Consider the following 18,460-nt stretch of genomic DNA (forward strand, 5'->3'; position numbering starts at 1 on the left):
AAGAGTTACCGTATTTTTTGCTCTATAAGACTTACTTCCTAAAAATAAGGGGAAATGTGTGTGCATCTTATGGAGCGAATGCAGGCTGTGCAGCTATCCCAGAAGCCAGAACAGCAAAAGGGATTGCTGCTTTCACTGCGCAGCGATCCCTTTTGCTGTTCTGGCTTCTGAGATTCAGAATATTTTTTCCTTGTTTTCCTCCTCCAAAAACTAGGTGCGTCTTGTGGTCTGGTGCGTCTTATAGAGCGAAAAATACGGTGCCTGAAGGTAGAAGTTTGCCATTCATACAACACACTTAAAACTGGTCATTCCCACTTCCCAGGGAACTCTGGTGATTCCAAGGCAAACACTCAACCCCGAACATATTCCTTAAACAAAGGAGACTTGAAAATGACTAGCCCAGATTCACCCTATAATACTGATTTGCATTACATCCAAAAAAAGCGATTCTTCCCGTAATAAGTTTTCTCCCCTCTATAAACATTTTAATTATCAGCCAATCTATTTTTAAAGCAGAAAGAAACAAAAAAGGGGGGAGGGGGAAGCCAACCAATAAAATTGCCTGAAGCCACCTCACCTGAGCCATGCCAGCTGTCGGAGTAGCAACTAATCTGGGCTCTGGTGCTAATTTCACAACATCAGTCAAGGACACGCTTGTCTCTGCCACGAGTCCTGCAATGAGGATCACAGACCTAATCAATGAGCAGAAACAAGATGAGGGATGTGCCTGGACTCCTTGGCAAATTAATACATTGCATTGATCTTCCTTGGTCAGGTCAGCATTCAGAAGTGAAGGATAAAGGGTAAAGATCTTACATTCCAATGCACTTGGGCCTGGGCAAGCAGGGTCTCGGAGATTGAGTTTATGTCAGTCATTCAATTTGTCCCACAGAGGGCAAAGCTAGCCACAGAGTTGCAAGTTCAACAGTATCAGTAATCATTGAGGAACGCCAATAAAGCAGCAAATAGATGGGAAAATATGGAGAAGTAATAAATTCAAGGACAAAGCATGACTTAAAAAAGGAAGAGTTAGCTACAAAAAGGAAGAAATTTGGGGACAAGGGGGGGGAAATATTATCTTAGCTTTACCAATATTTTTGCTAGCTTGTCTGTCCACACATACCTGCGCTGGTCTGTTAAAGCAAACACACCCACAAAGAGTCTTTTGGCACTTTAGGATTAACAGATTCAGATTCTTCATGGCAAATGTTTGGGTGCATATTGTAATAGACTTTAAGGCAGTGATGGACAAACTTGGCCCTCCAGTTGTTTTGGGACTACAATTCCCATCATCCCTGACCACTGGTCCTGTTAGCTAGGGATGGTGGGAGCTGTAGTCCCAAAACAGCTGGAGGGCCAAGTTTGGCCACCACTGCTTTAAGGTGTCCTAAGACTCTGTTTTTGTGTGTGTTTTACTCACACCCATGTAGTTCATTTGTGACCTGAAAGAGAAAGTGGACTATCTCCTGCAAAACTCAACCACACCGCACAGGCTTGGTAAGAATGCTATTATTTACAAAGTGGTCTAGGAACCTTCCTCCTGGGAAGAGTAAACACATCACGTGAACTTGAACAGCACATGAGTGTCTAAGTTGGCTCTCAAAATTTTATACTTATTGTTTATTCAATCTTGGTTCCACCACTATACGGGCAGGACTTCATGTTTCCCTCCTGCATTGACCCCCGCTCCTCCATGCCACAGACTACACTTCCAGCAAGTCATGCACATTTAACCAACTGCATGCTTTTGCCTTGCATCATACTACCTCTTGTGCTTCTAAGACTGGGGCATATTACAGAAGTTGGAGGTTTTGTCAAGTATACTGTAGCGGCTAGTGGGCAGACACAGAGAAAAGAGAAAAACAGAACAACCTGGTGAGCCGCCTACAATCCAACTCACCAGTTCCAACTGAAGTGGCACCTCCCTTACCCAACAGGCTCCATATGACTATTTAGGAACCATCTTGCCCTGAGTAGAGGGGAGAAAAGTCCAAACAGCCTTATAAAATGGGGGTATATTTGTTCGTGGAGGAGAGGTCTGCCAGTGGCTATTAGCCACATAGCAGTTAATTAGATCTTCTAAATTCAGAGGATGGAATCCAACGTACTGTAGCACTAAGTCCCACATTCCATCAGCACGAGGATTTCCATTTGCTCAGTGGAACTCCCCCCCGCCCAACTAAATCTGTTCTAGGGGTTCCACCAAACCTCTGGCACAGATCTATGGAGAGTGCAGGGCCTGCACAAGCAGAGGTGTGTGAGAGTTCCGCTGTGCAAATCCTTGCACTTGACGGAACAAGGGAACCAGTAAAGTAAAGGGACCCCTGACCATTAGGTTCAGTCGTGGCCGACTATGGGGTTGTGACGCTCATCTCGCTTTATTGGCCAAGGGAGCCGGCGTACAGCTTCCAGGTCATGTGGCCAGCAGGACTAAGCACTTCTGGTGAACCAGAGCAGCACACGGAAACACCATTTACCTTCCCGCCGAAACAGTACCTATTTATCTACTTGCACTTTGACGTGCTTTCAAACTGCTAGGTTGGCAGGAGCAGGGACTGAGCAACGGGAGCTCACCCCGTCATGGGGATTCGAACTGCCAACCTTCTGATCGGCAAGTCCTAGACTCTGTGGTTTAACCCACAGCGCCACCCGCGTCCCTGCCCAAAGGCAGTAGGTAAGTGAATATCAGTAGCTGGGGGACAATAAGCAGGGAAGGTGCTTTCATGCCCTGCTTGTGGCTCCCTGAGGCATCTAGCTGGCCATTGTTGGAAACAGGATGCTAGACTAGGCAGGACTTTAGTCTGATGCAACAGAGCTCTTCTCCTATTCCTACACAGCACGTTAAATAGCCTGACTCAAGAGAGCCTTGTGAAAAGAGCAAGTAAGGACATAAATTTAAGCTGAGGATTGGCCTGTGACAAGCATGGGAGGCAGCAACTGCAAACAAAGTTTTTGAATCCTGTTCATGCTGCTTAGAGGACTCTTTGGTTGACTTACCATGGATTGCTCTGTAAGCAGATCCTAAACAGGCTGAATTAGCAGTGTCAATAGTGTAAACTGGAGCACTGAACACATCAGACAAGACCTGAGAAGCATAAAAAGCATCTGTTACAACCAGACTGTGGGAAAGAGAGACAGTAGGCAGTTTTGTTTCCATTGCCGAGGCTTACAGAGAGGCGTTTGTTTCAAGACGGGACCTTGTACTGATAATCAGGTTTGGATAACTAGTCACTGAAGTTCCCGGGCACTGAATCTGGAAGGCCACATGACAAAGGAAGTTTCTGTGGCTTTTTTGAGTGTTGCCTCAAAATAATAAAGCAGGGGTATGGAACCTTTTTCAGCCCTGAAGGCTGCATCCCATTCTGGGTAACCTTCCTGGGGCATGTGCCAACCTTCAGTGCTCCTCACATTTCCAATGACCCCCTATGTTTCATTTCTAATAGCAAAAAACAGTCGTGAACCTCTAACATGCAGGTAGTTAATCTCCAGGTTGTGCTCAGACCATTGTTTAAACCAGGGGTAGGCAACCTAAGGCCCAGGGGCCGGATGGGCCCAATTGCCTTCTCAATCCAGCCCACAGATGGTCCGGGAATCAGCATGTTTTTACATGAGTAGAATGTGCTCAAAGGTTTGGTATCCCAAATGCAGTAAGCCCAACTTACTTGCAAAATTGCTTTATTGTGGGATGCCCCTCCAGTAGCCAGGATTCTTGTCGTAGGCACTGCAAACCGAAAAGGAGAAAACAAATTAACGCAAGTATAATGTGTCCCCATTTATACTATGATGAGTGCTTGGTTTGGTTATGCTAGCCTAAATTGCACAGTTTGGGTTCTGGGATCAGTGATGGAAAGCTGATTCACATAGTCCTTTGATTGCGCAAAGTTGTCTATTCACAGCAGCATGTTGTAACACTGGAACTGGATCGTTTCACAAGAGGGGTCCACTGCCCTGTTCTGTACATGTCATGGACTGGCTGGATGTAGAGGAGGGGTGGGAACTCCCAAGGGAAGATGCCTCAGAGCCCGGGGATTGGAGGAGAAGGGCGATGAGTGGTCAGAAGGAGAACCAGGAGCGGACTGGGAGGAGGAGGTATCAATAAAAAGGTCATCTGGAAATATCCTAAGTAATAATAATAATAATAGATTTTATTTATACCCAGCCCTCCCCGGCCAAAACTGAGCTCAGAGCAGCTAACATCAAATATATAACATATTACCATAAAATCAAGCAACCAATTAAAATACATCCTGAAATCAAATCAGAATCAAAGTGAACTCTAATCAGATGGCAACCCACAAATTAGGGATGGGGACCTTAAATGCTCACCAGGCCTAACTGTTTATACTGATCTTATATGAGCCTGTGAGAAAAGTTGGGAGGCCACTTTCATGCAAGTTCTTATAAGGAGAAAGGGGGAGCCAGACTGGACCCCGGCCAAAGGCCTGGCGGAACAGCTCCATCTTGCAGGCCCTGCGGCCAGATGTCAGATTCCGCAGGGCCCTGGTCTCTTGCGACACAGCGTTCCACCAGGAGTTGGAGGTGTAGAACAGGCTCTCCACATTATTCCTGCTACAGGGTGAATGCCACATTCACCATGGAAAGAACGGTTAACGATACTGTGCAGCCATGGAAATAACTTTATACTGAAGCTATTTTTAAAATGTCTACCTCAGTCTGAGTTTTCATCACGCAAATGTTAATTGGAAGGTAAGCAGCAAAGTCAATAAAATTCCTGAAAACATCCTTTTACAATGTCCACAAATGAGACATCAATTAAATTTTGGCAAACCCCAGCAATATATTAATGAAATTTGGTCCAGACATGAATCATTAGCAAAGAAGAAGGGAACAATTGATTTATTAATCAAATGTATACGCCGCCTTTCCTCCAAGGAACTCAAGGAGGTATAGAAATCCATGGCGAGACAAGAGAATCTCCCTGAAACTTTGCATCATCTTTGTTAGACAAACAGGTTGGTAGGACAAAGAGCTGCCTGCATGGGGTTTCTGAGCCCAGAACGTTTCACTTGGGTGTGGACTTTCACAATGCAGCCAACAGCTCTGCAGAGAGGAGACTTCATTCCACCGATAAATTTAATCAGATCTTCCTCTTTGGAGGATATTCAGCGATGCACAAATTGGGTTTAAAAAGCCATTAAGATCTCTGTCAATGTCAGTAAACAAATAAACCACACAGCTGAGTGATTCCTTGGAGAAAACAAGTTTCAATTATACCTGTGCACAGTGACAGAGCCCTGCCAATACTTTCAGAAACATGTCACTGAAAACCAGTGAAAAATAACTGCTAAGACCACTAGGCTTGGAGGGAAAAGGCAAGAAGAAAACACAAACACACACCCAACAAAAATTCTCAAAGCCTTGTGGTTAGGCTTTTTTATATGCCACAAACAAGGGACCGGCAAGTTGACACCGCAAGAAAACACATGCGCAGTTGTGGGTCTGATTCTCCTTAAGTAAAACAAGGCTAGTCCAACAATTTATTACATATTTAACAAAAAATATAGACCCCTTACTCAAACTAAAGTGGTTTACTAAAAGCAAGGCACCAGAAACAGCCGCACTGCCTTCTTTTAGAAAAAGAAACCCCACAGTTCTTTGAGATATTTCAAGGAATGCTGGGGAATAATCCTCAGAATACATTCTTATTTCATTGGCACCCCAGAAATCATTGCTTTGTCCTCTCAAAAGAAGAAATCAAAGCTGCATGTCCACTTTTTTTTACAGCTTTGATGTGGTAAGGGAAAGGGTAAAGGGACCCCTGACCATTAGGTCCAGTCGTGGCCACCTCTGTGGTTGCAGCACTCATCTCACTTTATTGGCCAAGGGAGCCGGCGTACAGCTTCCGGGTCATGTGGCCAGCATGACTAAGCCGCTTCTGGTGAACCAGAGCAGCGCACGGGAATGCCATTTACCTTCCCGCCAGAGCAGTACCTATTTATCTACTTGCACTTTGACATGCTTTTGAACTGCTAGGTGGACAGGAGCAGAGACCGAGCAACGGGAGCTCACCCCGTCGCGGGGATTCAAACCGCTGACCTTCTGATCGGCAAGTCCTAGGCTCTGTGGTTTAACCCACAGCGCCACCTGCGTCCCTTTGATGTGGTAGACATGAAAAAAAAGCCAACTGATACTGGGAAATGATCTATGGAGAAGTAAAAAAGATTATAATGATGACAGTTTTCCCACCAAAACAGAGCTCTTCCTCTTAGGAATAACAAACTCCAATATCCATAAGAAGGCACTTAATCTCTTTCTGAATGTGACAACAGCAGCAAGAGTAATCTATGCACAAAGGTGGAAAGACCGTGAAATCCCAACTAAAGAGGAGTGGCAAAATAAACTGATAGAATATGTGGAGTTGGAGAGTAAGACAACAAAAATTAGGGATCAAGAGGAGACACTGCTAAGGGAGGAGTGGAAACCATTTGTAGAGTACTTGAAGAGGTGTAACAGTCAGATAAATTTACAAATAGGATCTGAACTGTGAGCAGCAGTAATGAGGATATTAAGTGGAGTGAAAGAGGGTGGTTAAAGAGGATACGCAGCTGCATAACAAGGAGGAATTGCGAAACCATTGGGGGCAAGTCCAGATGTATTAGATAGATAAAGATTACTAAAATTTGTATGTACCGAAATTTTGGGAAATTCTTAAATAAAAGAAGAAGAAGAAATCAAAGCTGGAAAAGTTACCAAAAAAGGCTATAAAAATGATCAAGAAATCAGAGCACTTTCCATACAAAGAAAGACTAGAGCACTGGAAGATTTTTTTTGGGTTCCCCACAACACAAAATTGAAGGGATGCTTAATAGAACCTTCTAAAATTATGCTTGGTGTGGAAAGAACTCTTACCCCCTTTCCCATAATACCAGACCTTAGCGGTCTTCCAATGAAATTGATCAGCTGCAATTGCCATGCTGGGTCGACCTAAGGTTCATTTAGCCCACTATACAGTGGGGGATGGGATTGCTCATGGACTTAGCTCCACAGCTATGGACCAGAGTTACCGTAGTTCCTAGAAATGAAGTCCAAAGCAAATCCACATAATGCTTTCTTTGGGGGCTCCTATATGAAATCTACAAATCCCAATCCCTGACTCACTCCATTTTTAGATACATTATGTCAGGGCTTTTCCCCCCAACCAGAATTCACCAAAACTCAGTTGTGGCACTTCTTAGGTGGGCACCATTGCCATTATAAGAGAACTTCAAAGGTTCATGTTCATGTTCATGTTCAAGTGTTCATGGTGAGTTCCGGCACCTCTTTTTCAGGAAGGATAGCATTGATTATGTCCCCTTCTGAAAACAGTGGCTAATGGGGCTGGACAGCCTCTGGATCCCCCATAATGTGAGCACAGAATTCACATAAAATCAACCCAAGGACATCTGACAGTGCTTGTAAAATAAAGTCCTATAAACTTTCAGGGGGAAAACAAGCCTTGACTAGAACTTGAGACATTCTTCAGGAATGGTCCTGAATCTCCAAGCATGAGCAAGAAGGCAATCAAGTAAGTCAGGTAAGTGTATCAGAGGGTAAGCGAAACATCAGAGGGGTAGCCAAACAAAGACTAACATGAAGTCATAAACCAGAAGCCTCACATGGACTTCTTAAGCAAAAGCCGGTCAGGATCTCCCAGGAAGCTGGCTAATGTCCCCGGTGGCCAACCAAGCTGCAGCTGGTCTACAAACAAGAGATGGGTCAGGAAAACAAGCAAGGCCCATGGATTCAAACCGGACACTGTCCTGTTGAGAAATTCGGCCAAAGCCTACAAAGTCTACTAGCCCTTGGTACAAGAAAGCAGTTGTAAGCTCGAGGGAGCAAGGGCACATGTAGCAAAAGCTGAACTCAGAAGCAGACAGAGGAGAAGGTGTGCTACTTGGGGAGAATTGCGTTGTTCTGGCTTTCAGGGATGGCTGGTGCGATACTTGAGACATTACGCTAGCAGATGTCAGAACCAGACAGAGCCACCACGTACTAAGGAAATAATTCTGTACCTATCTGCATTCTCAGCTGCTGACTGTAATAGAATTAAAGGGACAAAATCTTGTCTTGGAACAGCATGTCTCTGTTCCGGGAGGCTTTTATGAAGCCGCTTTGTCATTTTGAGCTAAGGGTCGCAGGCAATGGAGGGGCAGGAAATCTGCAAGCCTCTCTGCTGAAAAAGAGACCTCAAAAATAATGTCAATAGGACTGGAAGGAGTTCAGAAAAGGGCAACCAAGATAATCAGGGGTTTGGGGGAACTCTCCTAGGAGGACCAGGGAACAGGCAAGTAAGCAGAGACATGATAGAAGGTTGTGAAATTATGTTTGGGGTGGAGAAAGTGGATAGAGAGGTTTTCTTCCTCGTCTCATGATACCAGAACCTGGGTTCATCCTAAGAATCTGAATGTTGGAAGATCCAGGACAGACAAAAAGAGGTTCCTCACACAGTATACACTAAAACTATGGAACTTACTATCAAAAGATGACCACAGACTTACATGGCTTTAAAAGGGGGTTAGACAAATTATAGGACTATTGATGACTACTAGCCTTGGTGGCTGGGTGATGTCTCTGCTAACCAGAGACATCACCTTGCCAACAAAGGTCTGTATAGTTGAAGCTATGGTTTTCCCAGTAGTGGTGTATGGAAGTGAGAGCTGGACCATCAAGAAGGCTGATCGCCGAAGAATGGATGCTTCTGAATTATGGTGCTGGAGGAGACTCTTGAGAGTCCCATGGACTGCAAGAAGATCAAACCTCTCCATTCTGAAGGAAATCAGCCCTGAGTGCTCACTAGAAGGACAGATCGTGAAGCTGAGACTCCAATACTTTGGCCACCTCATGAGAAGAGAAGACTCCCTGGAAAAGACCCTCATGCTGGGAAAGATGGTGGGCACAAGGAGAAGGGGACGACAGAGGACGGGATGGTTGGACAGTGTTCTCGAAGCTACAGCATGAGTTTGACCAAACTGCGGGAGGCAGTGGAAGACAGGAGTGCCTGGCGTGCTCTGGTCCATGGGGTCACGAAGAGTCGGACATGACTAAACGACTAAACAACAACAGCCTTGGTGGCTAGACTACCACCAAGATCAGAGGGAACATGTCTCTAAACACCTTTAAACATCCAAAGTGGGATCACCTGGTTGATTTCATGTCCTGCTTAGGGGCTTCTCATGGGTTGGTTTTGAAGAGAGCCGTTCTGTTCTCTGAATGGGGCCAGGAGCTTGCTTCTAGCCACTGTCCTCCTAACTTGTCAAGGATGTACAAATCACAGAGCCAAACAGGCTGTGTGCTAAAACGAGCCCCTGGAGATCCAAGATTTGATGAAGGGACACAATCTTAGCACTTTGCACACAACACCAAAAAGTGTATCACAAGCCCTATACTGTTTGTGGTTGAAATCTCAATCTTCCTTTAGCTTGGACTCTTAGATTTCACTGGCCATATTGAGACTGAAAGCTTCAGCAAACAGACAAGCTAATAAGCTGAAGGAATCCTTTAAAGAATTGCTCTATTCCTCTATCAACCTGCTTATGCAGATTGGTAGCTGATGCACACCTTAACAGGCAAGCACCAGGTGGTAGCAATCTATTTGCTGGACGAGGTTCTCACAAACAGGATGGTGGTGTTGCCTAGCAACAAGAAGATACTTAAGGCTTGAAATTTAGCTTACAGAAATCTAACAGGCTGAAGGGAAACAAAGCCACAGACTCATAATTATTTATTTCATTTTTAAACCACCCTTCCTTCATCCTGTAGGATCCCAGGGTAGCCAGCAACATAATCAGATAAAAATGCATTGTCACAGAACAAGGTTTGAAACAATTAGAAGTCTTCTTACCAAAAGCACATAACAACTGTAAGCAATTTCCATCCTTCTGCAGAGAAAAGAAGGAAAGCTGGGCTTCCATAGAGTGTTCCATTGCCCAAAAGCCCAAAGGAGAAAATGCACCTTTCAGTTGATGCTGGAAAACTGACTGCTAAGGGGAAGCCAGATGTCCACACAGAAGTGGCCCATGAGTTGGGCTGGAGTCACCAGCATTGCTACAGCTTTTCTGGGCAGGGCTAAGAAAGCTGAGGCTGAGCAAGTTGTAGTGATGCCAGTATCACATGGACCACTGCTGGCTGCATTAGAAGGAAATTCCACAATCAGGGTGCCACAGCCAGGAGGGCACTATATTGTGTCACCAGCAAATAAGCTAAGCCCATCAGTGGGCTACAAACAGGGCTTCCCCCTAGAACTCAACGCATGGGCTAGCAGATTGTGAGGAATTTGCTCCTATAAATACTTGCGTCACAAGCCATCTTTGTACACCGGTACCAATACCCTACGGGGTTTGTGTGCAATACGCATGCATGTGTGCAACGCAGCCAATAATGATTGGTATATTTTCAGAAATCAAACAGTCTAAGCAGCACAAAGCTGTTGGCAAAAGTGTGGCATGTGCTTGATTAAGCTAAAAGCCAATGATCGAAAGACCCTGAAGAAATTAACTCAAGAAGGGCCCAAGGAATCAGGAGCTCATCCAAATGAGAAGAAGCTAAAGGTAAAGGACCCCTGACAGTTAAGTCCAGTCGCGAACGAGTCCCTAGCATAACATAACAAGTGAGTGGTGTGTGCGAAGCATCAGAATGTCCCAGTTCAAATCTTGCCTCTGCCATGAACACACAAGTTGGGCTCACGAAAGCTGCATCCTCTCAACCTCAGCTCCCAATCTGCAACCTAAGGACACAACATCCATCAACGGCTACCCTTCATAATGGCAGCGGACTATCCCCAGGTTCAGGGATCCTATGTAGGAGTGGCCCATGCATTAGGTGAGGTGAAGCCATTTGCTTCAGGCGGCAGATCCGCTTGACACCCTTGCCATTGTACTGTTGCCAGCCCTTGCCAACATAGCCCCGTTGCCCTCACTGCTGCGCCCTTGCCGCTGCTGCCTTGTGATGGCAGCACAAATTCAACGGCTTGGGCAGGGAGATGGTGGGGTGAGGTGGTGACCCAGATCTGCAGGGGCATTTTGCCTACATTGGCAAAATGTCTTGGGCCAGTCCTGATCCTATGCCTCTGGATAGCTGTTGCTGGGGGAAAAACAACAGCGGCTACTGCCTTCATGTCCTTCTTGCAGACTTCTCCAAGGCAACTGGTTGGCCACTGTGGGAATCAGGATGCTAGATTAGATGGGCCTTTGGCTTGATCTAGTAGGGCTCTTATTATCCATTGTGCAATGGAGCAGTGATAAGGAAGAATGATAAGCAGCACTGTCACTTTTTATCACAGCATGGACAACAATGTCATCTTCTGGGGGAGCTCTGCATACCAAATGAATAAGCTTCTCCCCCCCCCCCAAGAGAAACCCACCAAATAAGCTATGCAGAGAAAAGAGGTGGCATGCATGGCCAGGGGTTAAACTGTCACCTTTATTTTAGTCCCTTTATTATGAGCAATCAAAGTGCCACAATACAGCAAGCAAGCTTTTCAGTGCACCAGAACTCCTCATCAGGCAGGATATGAAGAAAAGCTGGAGGGGGCAGACAAAAAATTCTGACTTGGTATTGAAGCCATGGGGTCAAAAAAACCGTTTGCATTGTAAATAGTCTTAGAAGAGGAAGAGTTATGGGGGCATAGCAATGGAGATTGCCATGCAGAATGCCTGCACTTCGCAATTTCCCACCGAACCACTGATTCTTGTTTTCCTAAGTCTTGGACAACCTCAAAAGATTGCTGCAAGGATTGTTGAGATAACGGAGTTTTATGAACTCCTGAAATATAAATGTAAATGCTAATATTATGAGTGGCAGCACCAATTTAAACTTTCACTCATGTGAGCTAGATGTGTTGAGTCACCAAATGTTTGTATTACTAATTCAATTTTTTATTACTAGATTAAATTGTGTTCACAAATGCAGACATAAGAATGATTTGTATGAGTACAGAAATGGAATGTAAGAACCCACCCAAATCTGTTTCACATAGATCTGGGCTCTCATTGTGTATTTTATGCATAAACCCACTACTACTATCAAAGCCAAGAAAGGTTTTACTCCATGTTTGGATTCAGAGACATTTGACCAAACGACACAGAGTGTACACCTGGGAACAACCTGAAATAACCTTGGCTTTAAGCATGTGCTATAAATTCCTGGTTTTAATGGCCACTGAATGTCACCAATCTCTGCTGCACTGTATTAAACAACACCGGGACCATGGGAAAAGTGAATAGCTCTGAAACTGCCCTTGAAGGACACGGGTCTAAATTACTCTCCCCTCCAGAATATTCATATGATCCTACTGAGAACGAATCAATTATGGAATGACAATGCCAAGTGAAACGACAACGGCAATATTAATCAGAAGAGACACACCTCGTTCATTTATTCACTCATTAATCCATTTGTCCATCTAGAGAAAGTCCAACATGTTGATTTCAAACTCTTCTCTTGTTTTTGGACTCTCGTTAAAAAGCTCTGCAGTGGGCATACACAATTTGGACACTTGAACAGGGCTAGCCGGTGGTCCAGCACACAAAGGATATCACAGAGATGGAAAAGTCACACAAATGAGAAAACAAAATTATTTAGAAGTTGTGGCACCTTTTGTATAAGGAAAGGCTTAAGTGGTCGGGGGCTTTTCGGTACAGGTGATGAAAAAAAGATAACTAAAGGAGGAGCATGTTAGAGGGTTATAAAATTATGCCTGATGTGGAGAGATTAGATAGATCTTTTTGTCCTTCCCAGACCACTACAGCTCAGGTCTCCTAATAAAATTGATTAAAAGTTCAGGACAAAAACACAACACTTCTTCATGTGATGCATAACAACTGCATGGAATTCACAACCACCAAATATGAGGGTGACCACTTCCTTAAATGGATTTAAATGGGGGGTTGTTACACAAAAACTTTTTTTGTTGTTGTTCTAATGTTAAAAGCTTTGCTTCTGTCTCAGTGCTGCCTTTTAATTGAAACACTCAGTTCAGATTTTTAAAAAACACAAAAGCTTCCGTCTCTTTCACGTCATTTCTCAAATTCACACAGCCTTCAGGAATCAATGTCACTGGCTGCTCCATTTGGTGATCTCCTCCTTCTTCCAAACTGACAATATTCATCCCTCACTGCAAAGTGCCTAGGACTGACAGAGCTTTGCTTCAAGTTCCCTGGCACAAACAAAAAGATTAATTTATTTTTTTGCCCGATTGTTCAAAAAGAGGCTGTTCCAAGAGATTAAAAAATGCCCTGCTGGAGTAACCGAGTGAAGCTGAGTTTAAGTTGCGAGGAGTTTCATTCTCAGAAATGAGACTGTGGGCACTGTGCAAAACAACACCATGCTGAACTCCAGGGGAAGAACCAGCAGCAAGACCAAAAAATGCAGCTTCGTTCCAAATGCAACACATATGTGGGGCATAAATATATAACAAGCAAACTACCGTATTTTTCGCTCTATAAGACGCACCAGACCACAAGACGCACCTAGTTTTTGGAGGAGGAAAACAAGAAAAAAAATATTCTGAATCTCAGAAGCCGGAACAGCAAGAGGGATCGCTGCGCAGTGAAAGCAGCAATCCCTCTTGCTGTTCTGTCTTCTGTGATAGCTGTGCAGCCTGCATTAGCTTCATAAGATGCACACACATTTTCCCTTGCTTTTTAGGAGGAAAAAAGTGAGTCTTATAGAGCAAAAAAATACGGTACTTTGCTCCATACAGATGCTGGACCAGATGTCACAATTAGGCTACTGCATTGTGCTGTACAAGGGCCTGTGCTTGATGACGTTGGGAAAGCTTCTGCTGGTGCAAAATGCTGCAGCCAAGTTACCAGTGCCACAAAGTGGGATCAGGTTAACACCTATCCCTAAGAACCCGCACTGGTTGCCTGGTTGCTACTGGGCCAAATTTAAGGTGCTACCTTTTGACTATAAAGTTCTATACAGCCTAGGACCCACCTCGTGCTATCATGATTTTAAAGTGGGGAGAACCTGTGACCATTGAGACTACATCCCATTATCCTTGGCCATTGATCACTCCGCCTGGGACTGATGGAAAATGAAGTCCAGCAAGATTTGGAGGACATAGGTTCCCTTGTTTTAGACATCAGGCCAGTTCTACAGTGGTAACTCAGTCTACGAACAGCCTAGTTCATTAACTATTTGGAATACGAACACTTTAAAACAGGAAGGTGTTCCGGTTAGCGAACTTTTTTTGGAATCTGAACGTACTCCATTCGGGGGTTTTGAGTGCCGCACTTTCGTTATCCAACAGTGGAGAAGGGGGTCGTCACGGCGTTTCCCGCAGCCACGAGGGAGGGAAGCTGCACATCCGCCAGCCAGCTGGTTGGCAGGTATGCAACTCCCCCCCCCCCCACATGTCACTGCAGGAGGCGCGAGCTCTAGGGAGCATTTTCCGCAGCAGTGGGGGGGTGGATCTGTGTGGATCCCAGTTCAGCTACTGATTGATTGATTGATTGATTGATTGATTGATTGTGGGACTGCGGAAATGGATAAAAGCCCCCCATCCAAACAATGACTATCATCAGTGCAGGTAAGGAAAAATTTGAATTTGAATTTTTATCATCTACAATACCGTTTTATTTATTCTACAGTACAGTACATTGATTATTGCTTTCATTTTATGGATCAATGGTCTTGTTAGAAAGTAAAATTCATGCTAAATTGCTGATTTAGGGGTTGCTTGAAAAGTCTGGAACGGATTAATCCATTTTGCATTACTTTCTATGGGAAAGCGCGCATTGGTTTAAGAACACTGGTTTAAGAACGGACTTCAAGATTAAGTTTGTAAACCAAGGTACCACTGTATCTTGCTGGCCCAAGATTTTCATAGCAGTTAACATCAACTGCTTTTAGCTGTGTCTTGGTATTGGTACTAATGGCTCCTCTGTATTATTTTAACCTGCTTTTAGGATTGCAAACATTATTACTATTTATTATTGTGATATTAATCTGAAGACTGTAAGCTGCCCTTGAGGGCTATTCTAACATGAAGTGGGATATAAATCTGGTAATTAAACAAAATTAGCTATACTTTAGGCAAGTATCAAGGTACAAGTAAGCAAAAGAGAACTGGGCCAAAACAAACAAGATGAATTTTAACAGGGAGAAATGTAAAGTATTGCACTTGGGCAAAAAAAATGAGAGGCACAAATACAAGATGGGTGACACCTGGCTTGAGAGCAGTGCATGTGAAAAGGATCTGGGAGTCTTGGTTGACCACAAACTTGATATGAGCCAACAGTGTGACGCGGCAGCTAAAAAAGCCAATGCAATTCTGGGCTGCATCAATAGGAGTATAGCATCTAGATCAAGGGAAGTAATAGTGCCACTGTATTCTGCTCTGGTCAGACCTCACCTGGAGTACTGTGTCCAGTTCTGGGCACCACAGTTCAAGAAGGACACTGACAAACTGGAACGTGTCCAGAGGAGGGCAACCAAAATGGTCAAAGGCCTGGAAACGATGCCTTATGAGGAACGGCTAAGAGAGCTGGGCATGTTTAGCCTGGAGAAGAGGAGGTTAAGGGGTGATATGATAGCCATGTTCAAATATATAAAAGGATGTCACATAGAGGAGGGAGAAAGGTTGTTTTCTGCTGCTCCAGAGAAGTGGACACGGAGCAATGGATCCAAACTACAAGAAAGAAGATTCCACCTAAACATTAGGAAGAACTTCCTGACAGTAAGAGCTGTTCGACAGTGGAATTTGCTGCCAAGGAGTGTGGTGGAGTCTCCTTCTTTGGAGGTCTTTAAGCAGAGGCTTGGCAATCATATGTTAGGAGTGCTCTGATGGTGTTTCCTGCTTGGCAGGGGGTTGGACTCGATGGCCCTTGTGGTCTCTTCCAACTCTATGATTCTATGATTCTATGAAAAGTCTTACATGTAGAAACAATAATTAAATATAATTAGTGACCAAAAGAAGCCCACTGGTCATACTTGGCCACAATGTTTGCCCAGATAAAGGGAGCTATTTGACTTTGAGAAAATCCACACACTTTGACAGAACTCTGCGAGCACAATGCTTGGGAGCTGCCACAGACCACACCTCCCTGAAAGTCCTCACACTGGGGATTTGCGACATGGAAAGCACAGACAAGAGGCTATTCTCAGTTGACCAGAGAGATCACAAGGAGGCACAGGCAAGGGCAGCCTTGAAGGTTATAAAGGGCTTGCTTAGAATTGCCATCAAAATGTCACCTAGAGTGAATTTTAGGATTCTTTCTCAGGAGAACCCTCTAAGGAATTGCTAGGGAAACCAAAAGAGTTTTGCTATGGAAATAAAAGAAGCAGAGATGGGAAACGGAAGCTTTTTTGCAGTCTCGTGAATTCCCAGAAGAAAATATCTTCTGGGGCAACCTTCCTATTCTACTCTAACAAAGCCTGCAGCTTTGCCTGATTAGCAGCATCCTAATTATGCAAAACATGCAAATTCAGTTAATCTGTATATTTCCAAGATGTTAACAGAATTCATATTTTCTCTGAGTAACATTTGGAAAGGGGGCGGGAGAAGAGGAAGAGTCAGCAGGGTGCAAAAAGCGTTTGCAGCAAAAGAAAGGCTCCTATTTGAGTGAGTCTCACATTGTTGCGCACTTAGCAGAAGAGTTAAGCCAGCACCAAAGCCAGAAATGGCAATTGTGCACAATGTCACCCTTGCGAGATAAAACTGAAAGCATCCATAGAAGTAACTTTTTCTCCTTTTCCATTCCTCAGGACCAACAAGGATCTTGCACACACAGAGAAGGTGGGGTGGGGATACATTGGGAATTGCAATTGGCCACAACTGCCTTGCACTAGCCCATTTCATGTTTATAGATGTGCATCTCCCATTCACACTTGACAGCTTTCCCTTTGGCAAGCATCAAACTTGCTGTGCAAAGTGTGAATTGGCTGTGTGCAGAACGGGCTGCTCATATGTGAGTCTCTATATATAGAGACACACATGCTATCAATATTCACTGTATTCCCAGAAATAGTATTAAATGTTGGCTTCCAGTGGGAGGAAAAACCCATAGTCTCTCTTCATTAATACTTCAAGAGGCACAGAAGGTTTTGTATGCTGAAAAGGTTAATTATACCATGAATAAAATAAAGTACTTGAATAAACTGTATGTTTTATAGGTAATGGAGGTTGAAGGTGGGTACATTTGTTGAGCACAGAAGAGAAAGCCTGTTAGGTATCAGTAAGTGATGCCAAGTAGCCAAATGAAGTATTAGCAAGCAAGAAGGGGAGGCTGGGAAGCTATGTATCACTTGAGGAAGTTGGCAGTCATGGCTTCTTCCTGCAACACTGTCACTGACAGGCAGGTAAGAAAACATTGTTTTCTTTTCAGCCCTGCAAAAGCAGTACGGCTTCCATTCCGCTGCAGTTTGTCTTCCAGCAAATATATTATTCGTTTACTATGGCAAAATTACACAACTGTCGGGTGGGTGTTGGGAGCAGGTCAGCAATAACTCACAAGGTGTCAATGAAGTTAACTCTTTATTCAAAGAAGCAGAACCGTTCACGCCTGGTTAACACAGCAATTCTTCCCAGTAGATCTTGCCCCGATGAGGCTATTGTGAGGAGTGAAGGTCACCACCTTCCCACAGCCCTCTAAGTGACTTTCTCCCCCGGTTCCTTCCAAGCAATCTGAGGCTCCTTCATGTAGCCTGTCTTCTTCACCAGCCTGACCCATTGCTGCCTCTTGGCCCCCATCCTCTTCAGCCTCCTCTCCTGCCTCTGATTCTGAACTGCTCTCTGCCACAGACTCTTCCTGCTCACTAAACCTTGTTACCTCTTCAGCTTCCGACACCTCCTCCTCCTAGTCTGCTGCCTCTTCTCACCTGGCTCTGAGTCTTCTTCATTTGAGGGTTCCCTTGAGGGTTCCCCAGCCGGTGCCTCCCACCCCTCCTCTGCATCCAACCAACCCATGACAACCAATTCCATAATTTGTGTAATTAACTATGTAAGTCACGTTGTCGTTACATCGCTACAGTCCAATCATTTCAATGCAAAGGAAACACAATGCCAATGGGAAGGAAACATAATCAAATATATTATTTGTGGGCTGAAAGCAAGAACATAAAATAGGAAATCGTTGTAATAGTGATGGGGAAGTGGTCCTAGGAATTTCTAGATTTTCTAATATATTGGTCAAAACTGCTTGGGCAATATATAGCTAAATGCAGAGGAAACCATTTCGACATTTTTTCCCCAAGGTGTGGTTCCCTTTGAGATCAGCCGTGAACTAGAATTACAAAACACAGTGAGTTTGGTTCAGTGCTTAAAGATAAGATCATCATCTTTCTCTAACCCAAGGACAGTTGTTCGCCTTTCAGAAAGTATCAGCATTTGTTGCTTTGCAGCCTTGAATTATTCATCAAGCTCAGACACTTTCTTGTCCAATTCACTTTGTCATTTTCCTCTAACTTATTCCCAGCAGCTCTGATGAAAATATAACATAATAACACCTGCTTACAAGAA

General features: G+C 44.3%; 1 protein-coding gene across 8 annotated transcripts in view; it reads right to left on the bottom strand.

Annotated features, from left to right (window-relative positions):
- The window catches only part of XYLB (xylulokinase), a 116,672-nt gene that overhangs the window by 20,116 nt on the left and 78,096 nt on the right, over positions 1 to 18,460 (bottom strand). For 7 of the 8 annotated variants that reach the window (XM_083704189.1, XM_083704186.1, XM_083704188.1 and 4 more), the window contains 3 exons: positions 3,663 to 3,721; positions 2,998 to 3,085; positions 578 to 672 (listed from right to left, as the gene is read on the bottom strand). In XM_083704189.1, the coding sequence (XP_083560315.1) occupies positions 578 to 672; positions 2,998 to 3,085; positions 3,663 to 3,721 (242 nt within the window). The remainder of the gene's footprint in view (positions 1 to 577; positions 673 to 2,997; positions 3,086 to 3,662; positions 3,722 to 18,460) is intronic. The other variant, XM_083704190.1, reaches the window with a different exon arrangement.

The sequence above is a fragment of the Podarcis gaigeae genome (assembly GCF_964106915.1).
Source record: "Podarcis gaigeae genome assembly, chromosome: 12".
In the NCBI taxonomy this organism is placed as follows: domain Eukaryota; kingdom Metazoa; phylum Chordata; class Lepidosauria; order Squamata; family Lacertidae; genus Podarcis; species Podarcis gaigeae.